Below are 12589 nucleotides of genomic sequence, written 5' to 3' on the forward strand. Positions count from 1 at the left end.
ATGCCTCTCTTCCTTCCTGTCAGCTCTCTTCTTGGTCCTTGAAACCTCAGATATAGGCCCTTAGTGGTCCCTGCTGTGCTGCTCTGAAGCCTCAGCCCTTCCCCTGCCAGCCAGCTCCAGCCGCCTCCTAGTGCCCCCTACCTTCCTCATTCAGAGCTGGGTGCCCACCACCCTGTACCTGCTCCTCCCCTCTCCCCTGAACTTGCCCCGACTAACTCTCCTCTCTTCCCCCATGGCCTGGGGCTTTGCCAACAGTGCCCTAAGCTGGCAATGGCACGGCACGTGGAGGAGAGCGTGAAGCCACATCTGGCCATGATGTGTGCCCTGGTGAGCCGGCAACGGCAAGAGCTGCAGGAGCTGCGACGAGAGCTGGAGGAGCTGTCCGTGGGCAGTGATGGCGTGCTCATCTGGAAGATTGGCAGTTACGGGCGACGGCTACAGGAGGCCAAAGCCAAGCCCAACCTCGAGTGCTTCAGCCCCGCCTTCTACACGCATAAGTATGGCTACAAGCTGCAGGTGTCTGCATTCCTCAATGGCAATGGCAGTGGTGAGGGCACACATCTCTCGCTCTACATTCGCGTGCTGCCAGGTGCCTTTGACAATCTCCTTGAGTGGCCCTTTGCCCGCCGCGTCACCTTCTCCCTGCTGGATCAGAGCGACCCTGGGCTGGCTAAGCCACAGCATGTCACTGAGACCTTTCACCCTGACCCAAACTGGAAGAATTTCCAAAAACCAGGCACTTGGCGGGGCTCCCTGGATGAGAGTTCTCTGGGGTTTGGTTACCCCAAGTTCATCTCCCACCAGGATATCCGCAAGCGAAACTATGTGCGGGATGATGCAGTCTTCATCCGTGCCTCTGTTGAATTGCCCCGAAAGATCCTCAGCTGAGAGCAGACCCAGCTATAGGAAAAAGGGGGGTGGGAAATGACTTCCATCAGGCAGGCTGAGCCTGGAGAGGGGGCCGGACCCCCTTACAGCTGCTTCTGCTGCCTAGGTTCTGCTACCCTGTTCCCCCTCCCTCCTTCCCTACCGCCCTCAGGTGCCTCCTTTTGGTGCTTCAGCCCTGGCCTCTGGGAAGAGCAGGTCTTGGGGTCAACAAGGGCTTGGAAACAAGCGATCCCGGGGCCTGTTGCCTGGGATCAGGGCAGACATGCCTTGGTGCCGGCCACACTCTTCCAGGGACTGAGGTGCCTGCTGGTGCTATGTCCCAAGAGCCATAGGGGGGAGGGGGAGTTGGGAAACTGAGGGGTAGTTAAAGAATCTGTCTTGAGATCTGATGTCTCCTTTCCCCAGCTGTGTCCCCTCTGGTTATTTATTTACTTAGTGCCAGAAGGGCACAGCAGGGGAGCCCTGATTTTTAATAAATCCTGACTTGTATTTATTAACTTGGTTCCAGCCTGACTCATCTGGGTTGCTTAGGGCCCAATTGTGAAGTCAAGGGACCAGTCAGGGACTGCAACTGCTCTGGCCCCAGGATCCAGCTGCACTGCTGGATCGCCCTCTGGTGGAAGACAGAGGGACTGCACTAGGCTTTGTGTGGAGGACATTTGCCTGCTGCTGCCCTCTAGTGGTTAGAGGAGAGAGGTGCAGGCTCTGGACGTCTTACAAGGTTTAGAGTCTCTGATCGATACCCCACCAAGGACTAGTGCCCGTGCTGTAGGCAGGTCTTTCTTGGTCTAATGATAATAGCTACCATTTATTGAGTACTTTTGATGTGGCAGACACTGGTAAGCACTTTATATGCATTATTTCTTTTAATACAAGTCAAGTGAAATAGCTTTTAATCAAAGGACCTATCTTAGTGGGCTGTGGTGAAGACAATGCATGCTCCCAGTAAAAATAGTCGGTCCTTTGTATCTGTGGGTTCCACATCCTCGAATTCAATCAACAGTGAATTGGAAATACTTGGGGAAAGTTCCAGAAAGTTACAAAAAGCAAAAGTTTTTGGCCACTCATGGGCAAATCTACATAGTATTACATTGTATTAGGTATTATAAGTAATCTAGAGATTAAAGTATACCAGAGGATGTATATAGGTTACATGCAAATCCTATGCTATTTTATATCAGGGACTTGGTGAATTTCTGTATCCGCTGGCGATTCTTAAACCAATTCCCTGTGGATACTGAGGGATGTCTGTGAGTGCTTTATGAATGTTAGTCTAACTCCAAAGCCCAGCCCACACCCAGGGACTCCTAAACTGTGCACAGGAGCCTTCAAATTTTCTCATCCATACTTACTTTTCATACAGGCCTCAATGGGTACCTGTGATGATCCACATTTGACTGGTGAAATAGGAACAGAGGAGTGAACTGACTTCAGTGATCTTTCAGCTAGTTTGGGGCAGGGCCTGGATTTTTTTTTCCCCCCTGTCACTGGATTCTGTTTTAAGCTCCAACAGTCACTAGAAGATTAGCTTCCTTTAATTTTGGCAGTAGATTTGGTTTTGGATCCTTGATGTGCTTGCTTTTTTGGCAAGTTACTTAGCTACATGGGGCATCCTTACTCTCACTGGTAAAATTAAAGTAGTCCTGCTGGATTCATAAAGATTAACTCATCAGCATAAAGTGCCTTACTCTTGCCTGGCCCTGAGAAGAGGCCCAGTGTATGGGAAGTATTGTTTAGTATGGAGAAGGTTCAAGGGCTGTAGCCTGCCTTTTCTACTTCCCAGAGACTCAGGTGAAAAGAGCCCTTATCAGAAGGTGATAGGAAAGGTCTGAACCTGAGACAGCCAGCCTGGGGAACTAACCAACTTAGCCTTCAAAAGGTCAAATTCACTGATCTAGGGAGAGATGAAGCCCTGGCTGCCTTGCTGAGAAAGTAAAGATGGCTCTTTCATCTAAACTGTCTTGGTACTGTGAAGCCTGGAAGCTGGTAGAGAAGACCATGGGCTCTAGCAGGGGAAATGCCTTCACCTAAGCACGGGCTTCACGCAGCAACAGGTAGAACCACTCTTCTGCAGAAGCCTTCCAAGAGAAGCCAGACCCCCCTGGATCAAGCTTGGGCTCCCTCTGCTGGCAGCACTGTGCCACTGCACCATTCCAGGCGGTAGGTTCACAAAGAAGGCTGGTGCCGCCTTCAGTTGCCTGCAGTGGATATTGCGATTGACCCCATACCCAGGCCTAACCCTCATCCAGTGCCTTTGCAGGCAGTCATAACTGCTTGTGGAACTCAGGCCAGATTTTGCCTCACAGCATGAGCTGGGCTCAACTCAACCATCTGCTCTGTCTAGCCCTGTGACCCTAGGCTGACTGCAGGTCTCATTTGACACAGGCAGAAGAGGGCTTTCTTTCACAGGGATGGGATGATGAGGAGTAAAGGAGGCAAAGCACCTTCACAAAAGGGCACCCCACAGAAAAGGGCATGCTCAGGAGGGTGCTTTCAACTCGAGCCGCCACCTAACCATCTGATTCCACCTTCACTGAGTCCCACAACCTGTGGGATCTTTCCTTCCCTCCATCACATCTTAGCCCAGACCCAAACGCAGGAGAAGGGGGAGGAGAGGGAGGAGAGGACGTAAATAGCTCTTTTGGATTTTTTTTTTTCCCCTGCAGACAAAAAGTTCTCCCATCAGTACTCAACCCTTAAGAAGATTCAAACCACCAAGAGGGCCACTTCTCATGCTACAGATCACTTCCACCTGCCAGAAGTCCTCAAATTCCAAAATGTTCGAGAAGGTTGGAGAAGTTTGTGGGGTGGGGGGAAGGAAACCACCTATCACACCACCTATTACTTCCACCTGCCAGAGGTCCTCAAATTCCAAAATGTTCGAGAAGGTTGGAGAAGGCTGTGGGGTAGGGGGAAGGGTCGTTTAGTCTTAAGCTGGCTTATTAGCAAACCGGATCCCCGTTTTTCAGTGACGGACAGTCCTTGGAGTGAAAGTGGCATTACATTGAACTGGACCAACAGTGAAGGGCAGCGAACCATTCTTAACCACCAAATCCCACCAAGCCCCCTGCAGCCCTGCCTAGGGGGAGGGCCGGTGAGCCAGGTGCCCTCCAGGGGCTGACTGAACACACCTGGTCTGGGATAATGGAGTGGGAGGGCTTCTGACGGGGACAAATACTATAGGGATCCCCTTAAAAATGAGAAATTACTTCTCTTAATAAGACATATTAAAAACCGTTACGAAAGATCACCTCAAACACTGACAGCATTAAACGAATAGGACAAGATCAAAGGTGAGTTTTTTCATTTTACTGGTTTATAATAATCTTAAAAACCCCATCACACCCATAAACCACCACAGGTGAGAAGATGAGGGAGATGGAGAATGAATGCTACAGTATGTGGGCAGTGTGGGGATCCAGGTATCTTCTAGGGGCAGTGTGGAATGGAGGCAGGGGGTGCGGATAGGAGGCCCTGGCTTGGACCCTTATTGCTGGTTGGGGGTTGGCTGGCAGAGGGGGAGAGGGGCTCAGGGTGAACTAGGAAACATCTCACACCAAAGGCAAGGGTAGGTGGGGGGCAGGGGGTCACAGTACATTTTCCATGCAGACTAGGGGTGGGAGTGAGAGCTTCAGAGGCTTGCACCCCTACACAGGAAGAGATGGGTTTGAGGTTTGACTTTAAGCCCCCAAGTTGGTGTCTGATCCAGTTTCCTAAAATGGCAGCTCACCTTTTGGGGAGAGGCATTGGAAAAAATTACCGCAAAAAATATCTGGTTTGGAGATCAAGCAAGGGATAAGGTGAGACAATGGTGTTCATTCAGAAGCGAGAACTGGAAGGGGCCCCTGGGTGAGATGGTGGCCAACACACAGGGAGAAGGCATCGCACCAGAAGCTGCAGGTGCTCCTGGGGGCTCAGGACAGGGAGGTGCCAGTGTTCACAGACGGCAGGAAAACCATTGGGAACAATGAGTTAGGACTTCATGTTGCTATCATTTGGCATAACACAATCAGGCATTTTTTTCTTTTTTCTCTTTTTAAATATAAGGCAACTTGCCAACACATAATTTAAAAACTGGTCTTCAGTCACATTGCTTCAGATCACTAGAGAATTTCTGGCTAAAGAACAGCAGACAATATAGTAAACAAAACCCCAAATCTTAAATAAGAACATCAGCTCACATTCCCCAGAGACAAGAGGAAAGGGTAGGGCTTACTTGGTTTTAAAAAAAAAAAAAAAAAAGAGCCCAACTATGCATCTTTAACAGAAGGGTGCAAAACATTACAACAAAACATAATCTAAGTTTAAAGTTACAGAAAAGTTTTAAATTTCTAGCCAACTAACTGTCACCTGGGAATGAGACTTGGAGCATGGAGTGGGTGAAGAAAGGGCGAGGGGCAGAAGGGGCTGTTTCCAAGAGAGGCCCATCTCCAGCTGTTAGAACCATGCTCATTTGGTAAAGGAGAATTCTAAGAGCTTAAGGCTTTGTGTTTTCTTCTTCGTTAAACTGAGGGGCTGCGAAAGGTGACTAGACAGTGAATGCACCTGTGGGGCCGTTCACACACATTGCTACTCAAACCCACACTACATTCATACAGAAACAGGACGTTTAAAACTTACAGCGTAGAGCAATATTCTTAGCCAGTGTAGAAGAGAACCAAATGCACTTTAACTTTTTTCAGTGTTTTTAATTCCAAACTCCAATGTGATCATCCCATACCTACTACCTAATCCCTCAAGAAAGACTTTTTGTTTTGCGGTTTTTTTTTGAGGGGGGCGTGGGGGATGAGGGCAGCAGATGACGTAGGAGAGAGACGGCAGCGAGAAAGGTCTTGGGTGTGCCGGACGGTCTCGGCATTTCTCTAGGGATGGAAAGGGAGTCAGGAACCAAGGTATCAATCCAAACACAGGTTTTTTTCCCCTCGGTCTCAAGGCTATGGCCACGTGCGTGCAGGATGCCGTTGAGGAGTGTGGCAAGGACAAGTGCAGTGGCTCTGGGGTCAATGCAGATGTAAAACAAAGCCTCGAGGAAAGGAGAAGGGCTGGGAGGAGATGCAGACTGGGTCAGTTTTGATTTGAGGTCTTTGGGTAAACAAGGAATTGGCTTTCAGAGCACTTGGGAGGTCTGGCTTCTTAGTCCCAGAGAGAGAGACAGACAGGGAGAGACCTAGCTTAGGTGGCTGGGCACTGACAGCTACCTGACCTAGGGGGCCCTTCCCTTAGCCCACACCTCAGTCCAAAGAGAAACAGTGAGAGGTGCAGGAATAGACAAAAGGGGGCTGGTAGGAAATGGCCGGGGGGGAAGAACTGCACTGATAGGCAGGCATTAGAGACAAAAGCCTGAAGTTGGGATTAGGTCCCAACATAAACCCAAAAGTTGCTGGGGCTGGTGGAGGGGAAGATGAGAGCAAAGAGGATGCCCCTGTGTCCTCAATTAGATCCCACGAAACTCCCTTTCTTAGACATCTAAGAATGATCACGTTGGAGCAGTGAAACTTTGAAACTATTCAATTACTCAAAAGTAAGACTAAACCTAGGAGGGTGATGTATGATGTGTAGCTTGTGGAGGGCACCAGGGCTACCTATCTATACCCAGGGTGCTGAATATGAAGATTTCGACTATCTGTGGGATCGGGGGCTCGGCTGCCAGGGGCTCGGTGGGCCTTGCTCAGCACGGCCAGGCTCTGGTCGCGGAAGCAGGCCTGCGGGAAGTCCCCGCTTAGGTAATCCAGTGTCTGCACCAAGCTGTTCTGACTTGCCACCGGACCGCCCCCGGTCCCTGCCCGGTAGTGGGCCCCAGCCGCTGCCGCCGCGCAGTCGAGTGGTGCGCCCGCAGGCTGCCCACTGTGGAACGGCATGGCGAGGTCCTGAGACCCCGAGCTGTCGCTATTGGGAGTGGGCAGAATGTTGTTCCACAGGGGCTGGAAGTAGTGACCATTGGGGTAGGCCAGTGGGGCTGCCAGGCCGTTGACTGGTGGGGATGGGGTTGGCTTCTCCAGGGGTGGCTTCAGATGGAAAGCCTGCGCCAGGCAGAGTTCCTGCGGGTAGGCAGGGGCCTTGCCCACAAAGCCAGGCCCTGCCAACTCGCGTCCTGCCGCATGCTTGCCTGTCAGGCCAGGGGCCGGCGTCCCGCCGGCCTCACTGCACATCTGCTGTAGGTGGGCCAGCTGGTGCTGGTTCCAGGCGACTGGCTTGAGGTCGCTAGGGTAGCCAGTGGGGGCTCGAGAGATGCCCGTGGGCAGGTTGACAGGGCCTGCAGCGGGCAATGCGGCTGCGGCCGCGTGGGTGTGCTCCATGGGATTGACCACACATGAAGGCATTGATGTGGGGACGCCGTGGGTCGACACCCGAGTGCTTGCATTGATGAGCAGACTGCGACTAATGGGGCTGGGGTTGGCGATCTGGCCCTCACACACTGAGGTAGTGCTGATGCCTGCCCTCGTCTGGCAAAACTGGTTGATCTGGTGCACGATGCTGCTCAGGTCCGGGGGCTGGCTGTGCTGCAGGGTGGCCGCCATGGAAAGGGGGATAGTTGAGGTAGACACGGTCACATTCGGGGGGGCGTCTGAGTCTGGCATCTTCCGGCCTCCGTGCAGCAAGGGAGTGGGGAGGTGCTGGAGACCCTGGTGAGACAGGGCCTGAGGGTGGACCAAGCCCTGGGTTTGCGCCATGGGCTGAGGGTGGCCCAGGCCCTGAGGCTGCTGGAGGCTCTGAGGGTGGGACAGCGCCGGGGGTGGCGGGATACCCTGAGGGTGCTGCAGCGTCTGGGGAGGGGCATGGGCCAGGGTCTGTGCATGCTGCAGGGCCTGCTGGCGGGCCAGAGCCTGGGCCTGGGGGTGGGCTAAAGTGCTGGGTGCCACAGTAGCATAGGGCGCCACTGGGGGGTTCATGATGGCCTCAGGGAGCAACCGGGCTCGGGTGCCGTCAAAGTCCTTGAGTATGCTTTTGGCTGGCACTTTGACAATGGCAAGCAGGCCTGCCTTGGTGGCAGCCTGAGTCGGGTAAGGGCTGTAGCGCTGGGCTGATGTGTCGAGGCCGTTCACAGTACGACGAACGTGTTTCCGCTGGGGAACCTTCACACTGTTGGGGAAGATTTTTATAGTCAGTGGGTTGTTTGCGACCTTCTTAGCATACGCGTCCAATTCGGCTGGGGTAGGATAGTGAGCAGTTCTCATTTTCTGTGTAGTGTCCCCTAGAGAGAGAAGGGGAAGGAGAGCAAAGAAGGAGACGGAGCTCATCAGTGCCAAGCCAACCAGCCCTTCTAGATTTCCCATTTGAGGGCCTGAGGGGCAGGGCGAACTAAGCTGTCACCTCTAGTCTTCCACTGAGACCCAGCCTCAGCCCCCACAAAAACAAGCACTGCTCACATTTAGTGAGTACTTCTAATGGACCAGGTCTTGTGCTGAGTGACAGGCTATCTCAATGAATCCTTGCTACTGCTTTAGGAGGCAGGTACTATCATGGTATTCCCACTTTACAAATGAGGTCACTAAAGATCAGAATAGCAGAGCAACTTTCCAAAGTCTTGTATCTTAGAGAGCCAGAACTTGGCCAATTCTCACATGGAATTCTCTCCAAGTTCCTACCAGCCCATCCTGGCCTGAGGGTTGAAGGTTCTAAGCAGAGCTGTTTGTCAGGGCCCCTCAGTCCCTGCCCCATGACACCCTGGGGAAGAGGGTACCCAGAACGACTCCTCTACAGTCTGCAGTTGCCAGTGAGGCATCAACTTTCTCTCTGCCTTGGCAGCTGGGGCACCGTGCCGACTGGGTGGGCATCCTGGCGCAGCAGACAGGATGCTTCTTTTTCAGGGGCAGAGGAGTAGGCTGCCAACATCCCTTCCCCATCCCCAAGTCACAAGTTCACTTTTGTTTACAGCTTACTCTAAGCCTGACTGGGTGAAGATCAAAACGCTTTATTTATTTCCTTGTGGGGGTGACAATAATGACAGGGCAGCAGGGAGGGAACTGAGGAGAAAGGATTCAGAGAATCTTTAAGTCCTGAGAGCCAAAAATAGTCTGTATTCGGCCCTTGTGAGCTGTCACTTTCCAAAATGAAAGAGGAAAAACCTGCCCTCTTTGGAGACTGCGGAAACACCGCTCAATGGGCCTCATTAATGCTAACAGTCTCTTTGTTCCCATCTCCAGTTGCCTCCCATCAGGGGGCTCCAGCGGATGTCGTGCTTCCATCAAAAAGGAAAAGGTTCTGAGAACAAGAGCTCTTTAAGGATGCCAGGCTCCTGGCAAAGGGTCTCTGCTCCCCTCTCCCTCTCTCTGGGGAGGGTCTCCCCTGAGTATACACAGAAGGTGCTTAATAAAGGCTTGCTGAGTAAGTACACAGACTGCCCAGAGCAGAAAAAAAAGGGGACTGGCTGGGAGCCTTGGCTCAGCTAGCTGATTCCCTCCCTACTTCCTCCCCTTCTAGGGGGCAGCCAGGGCAGACCAAGGACTGAGCTGGCCAAATGCCTGGCTTGTGGCCTCAGCTGGCTTGGCCCAGAGGAGACCCCATTCAAAGTCATGTCGCTGGGCATCAACTGGAACAGAAGTAGTCTAGTGAGTGTGCTAGCAGGAAAAGGGCACAGCTGCCTGCGTTAGGTGACATTGCTGGTTGGCTGGCAGCAACTGCTTAGAAACTGCTGCTCTTGGAAGCAAGAAAAGAAAGCTCAAGTCCAGAAGAGGCAGAGGGATCCGGACCCATGCTCAACAAGGTAGAACTTAGCAAAAAGGGTACAGAAAGGAAAAGGTTTGTGCTTTCAAACACGGGCACAATGCCTTGAACTTAGTAGGCACTCCCACATATTTAAGGTTCTGCTTTATTTACTGAGTACAGAATAGTTGCTCCGTCCATAAACAAAATGTTTGTAAGATGACTGATTTGAAGAAGGACTGATTTAGAAGGAGGATGAATGTGACAGTGACAACTGAAGGCAGGAAAAAGAGGGAGGCAGAGAGGCCTGGAAGTCTCCCACCTACTAGGTAGCACTAGCTGGCAAGGAGGTCAAAGCCTGGAGAACAGAGTTCTGCGGCTTCTTATAAGCCACTGACCCTTAATAGGCTTCAGTCTCGACAAAGTGGGGCCATTTTCTGACCGGTTTTACATTCTCCTGGACAAGAAGACACCAAAAAAGTCTGGGATCACTGAAACATCTTCCCTAAACTCAAGGCACCAGAATTCCATTAGAAGCTGCCCTGGTCAGCCACTGCACTCTTGTGTGACTGATCAAAAACATGTGACATTCCTAGCTCAGTGTTTTCCTTACCCAGAGCAAACGTGTAGTAAGTGCTTGGTAAGTGTACTGTCTGACTGAACAACTGGGACTCGGCTGAGTAATGGGAGTCTGAAGCTGCTGGGTTTCAGTTCAGACAGGAAAGGAAGGTCCGCCCCTCCATGTTGGAAGAGCTTTCCTCCATGTTGATGGGCTCCTCTCTCTGAAGGTCAGGGAGGAGAGACTGGTACAGTGGCTTGCTGAGTAACAGAGCTCCTTTGCTCCAAGTCAGTATCAACTCTAAGGCTGGTTTTTCTAGCAGAGGCAGAGGTATTGAGGGCTTGGCCTCAATCGGAAGTGTGGGGTGGGGCACTACACCCGATTAGCTCTCTCTGTGCTGCCTCCACTGATGCTGACAGCGGTGATGAGGTGAGGTGAGGGGCGGGAAGGGTGGACACAGGCTACAGTATGTTAAGGAAGAATCTCAAGGATGAGATGAGCATATTGGACAAGAAAGAGGCCACATTCTGGGAATCCAACACCACCCACCTCATGGACCAGATTTCAGCCCAACCCTTAAAAAAGAGCCAAGTTTTCCTCAGTACTTTATCTCAGTCCCCACACAGGCACCCTGAAGCCTTTCTTTCTTCTGCATCATCTTCCTCTAAATGCACAGCTAACACAGATACTACAGCTTTGTAAGCAACTTATTTAAATATCTGGTACCAGTGCTGTCATTAATCGAGACATAAGGCAGGGTAGAGAACAGGGACTCTGTGGCTAGAAAAAAGAGAGATCCAGATTCGAGCACTGGCTTTATTATCTGACTACTCAGTCTCTCTCTCAGTCATTCCTCATTTATAAACAGGGATGATACCTGCTGTCTACCTCACAGAATTACTAAGATCAAGAGATCCAATGAATGGGAAATGCTCTGTGAACAGGAACTATGACTGTCCATAGTTATTATTCAAGGATAGCAGGTTTGGCTGAGTCTGCCCACAGACGGGACAAAGTAACCTGACCATGGAAGCCCTAACTGCAGTACCTCCTGAACTTGAGTCTGAGCATTACATGTAGTAGAGAAAGCGCTGCTGTCTATTCCAGGAACTGGGGGCATCTCCCTGAATCCAGGCTTCCCTGCAAGGACCTCCCTGTTTATCCTTCTGTTTTGAAGATCAAAAGACATGGGTGGCTTATGCAGCAGGAACCTCTAACCTGTGGAGAGACACAGGCAGTGTGTGTCAAATACAGGCTTTGGAGTCTGACCCAAGTGGGAGTTCTAGCCCAGTCACTGAATAGTAATGTGACACTGACAAACACTCTCATCCGAAAAGAAAGATAAGAGAGTCTCCCATATGGAATTATTGAGGAATGAATGAGAACATACATACAAATATTCAAGATAGTGCCTGGCATATGGTAAGCACTCAACAAATGTTAGCTAATGTTTCTGATATTTCTCTGTAGTTTATCCAGTCACTGGGCCAATTCACCATTTCCAGGTCTTTCCACTAGGGGGCAGATAAGCATACAGAGAAGTAGTAAAAAATTAATTTCGATACTTGCCCTAGGCCCCAAAACTCTACAATGAAAGAGGTCACAGTAACTGTCTAAAAGATGATGTGAGGACTCAGGGACCTTTGGTCATTTCAACCACTCTACCCAGAAATATTTATCAAGCCACCCTATTTATATACCTGACTGTGAGCTGGAAAAGTAGGAGCAGATGCTTGGGGTTAATGAAGAAAAAAATGTTCAAAAACACATTTTCTGGGGAATTGGGAGAAGACGGGTCAGAGGAAAATAGATTTGCAAGTACGAAGTTCCAAAATGGCTGAGGTCTCTCAACGCAAATGACATTATGGAATAACAATCGAGAAAAGTGCTAGGAGGGCATCCACCTAACCACAACTGTGGTCTTCTACCAAGTGCAGGACCCACCCAGAGGCAAGATGTCCTTTAATCCAGCCTGAACTATGGCAAATTATATTTCTAGGTTGGAAAATGCATTGTGATGATGTGATCCTATACATGTAGAAGAGGAAGGGGAGAAGAGAAAATGTTGGCGTTTTAAGGGACCAATCCTGTGACTCTGTACATAAGGCAGCTCAAGCCTGGAGAAAAGTGATTAGCCAGGTGACTGACAGTGTTGGGCCAAGAAGCCACATATGCCCTCTCCTGACCCCAGACCCATCTCCCCTGCCTTGAGCTGACTCTTACAATATAAAGTATATTAAACTACACCCTCTTGCACTGTTGGTGGGAATGTAAATTGATACAGCCACTATGGAGAACAGTATGGACGTTCCTTAAAAAACTAAGAATAGAACTACCACAGGACCCAGCAACACCACTACTGGGCATATACCCTGAGAAAACCATAATTCAAAAACAGACATGTACCACAATGTTCACTGCAGCACTATTTACAACAGCCAGGACACAGAAGCAACCTAAATGTCCATCGACAGGTGAATGGATAAAGAAGATGCAGCA

General features: G+C 50.6%; 2 protein-coding genes across 8 annotated transcripts in view; one reads left to right on the plus strand and one right to left on the minus strand.

The window, feature by feature from the left end:
* The window catches only part of TRAF4 (TNF receptor associated factor 4), a 35768-nt gene that overhangs the window by 4676 nt on the left and 18503 nt on the right, over positions 1–12589 (plus strand). Inside the window, exons 7-9 of one of the 4 annotated variants that reach the window (XM_036836583.1) lie at positions 256–547; positions 3555–3649; positions 3749–5111. In XM_036836583.1, the coding sequence (XP_036692478.1) occupies positions 256–547; positions 3555–3649; positions 3749–4009 (648 nt within the window). In that variant the 3' untranslated portion in view covers positions 4010–5111. Of the gene's footprint in view, positions 1–255; positions 1386–3554; positions 5112–12589 lie in introns of those variants that run through there. The other 3 variants (XM_036836585.1, XM_036836582.1, XM_036836584.1) reach the window with 3 other exon arrangements.
* Positions 5649–12589, minus strand: part of FAM222B (family with sequence similarity 222 member B) — a 64424-nt gene continuing 57483 nt past the window's right edge. For 3 of the 4 annotated variants that reach the window (XM_036836577.1, XM_036836579.1, XM_036836578.1), the window contains exon 3: positions 5649–8080. In XM_036836577.1, coding sequence (XP_036692472.1) covers positions 6471–8080 — 1610 coding nt within the window. In that variant the 3' untranslated portion in view covers positions 5649–6470. The remainder of the gene's footprint in view (positions 8081–12589) is intronic. The other variant, XM_036836580.1, reaches the window with a different exon arrangement.

This window comes from Balaenoptera musculus, chromosome 20 (genome assembly GCF_009873245.2).
Source record: "Balaenoptera musculus isolate JJ_BM4_2016_0621 chromosome 20, mBalMus1.pri.v3, whole genome shotgun sequence".
In the NCBI taxonomy this organism is placed as follows: domain Eukaryota; kingdom Metazoa; phylum Chordata; class Mammalia; order Artiodactyla; family Balaenopteridae; genus Balaenoptera; species Balaenoptera musculus.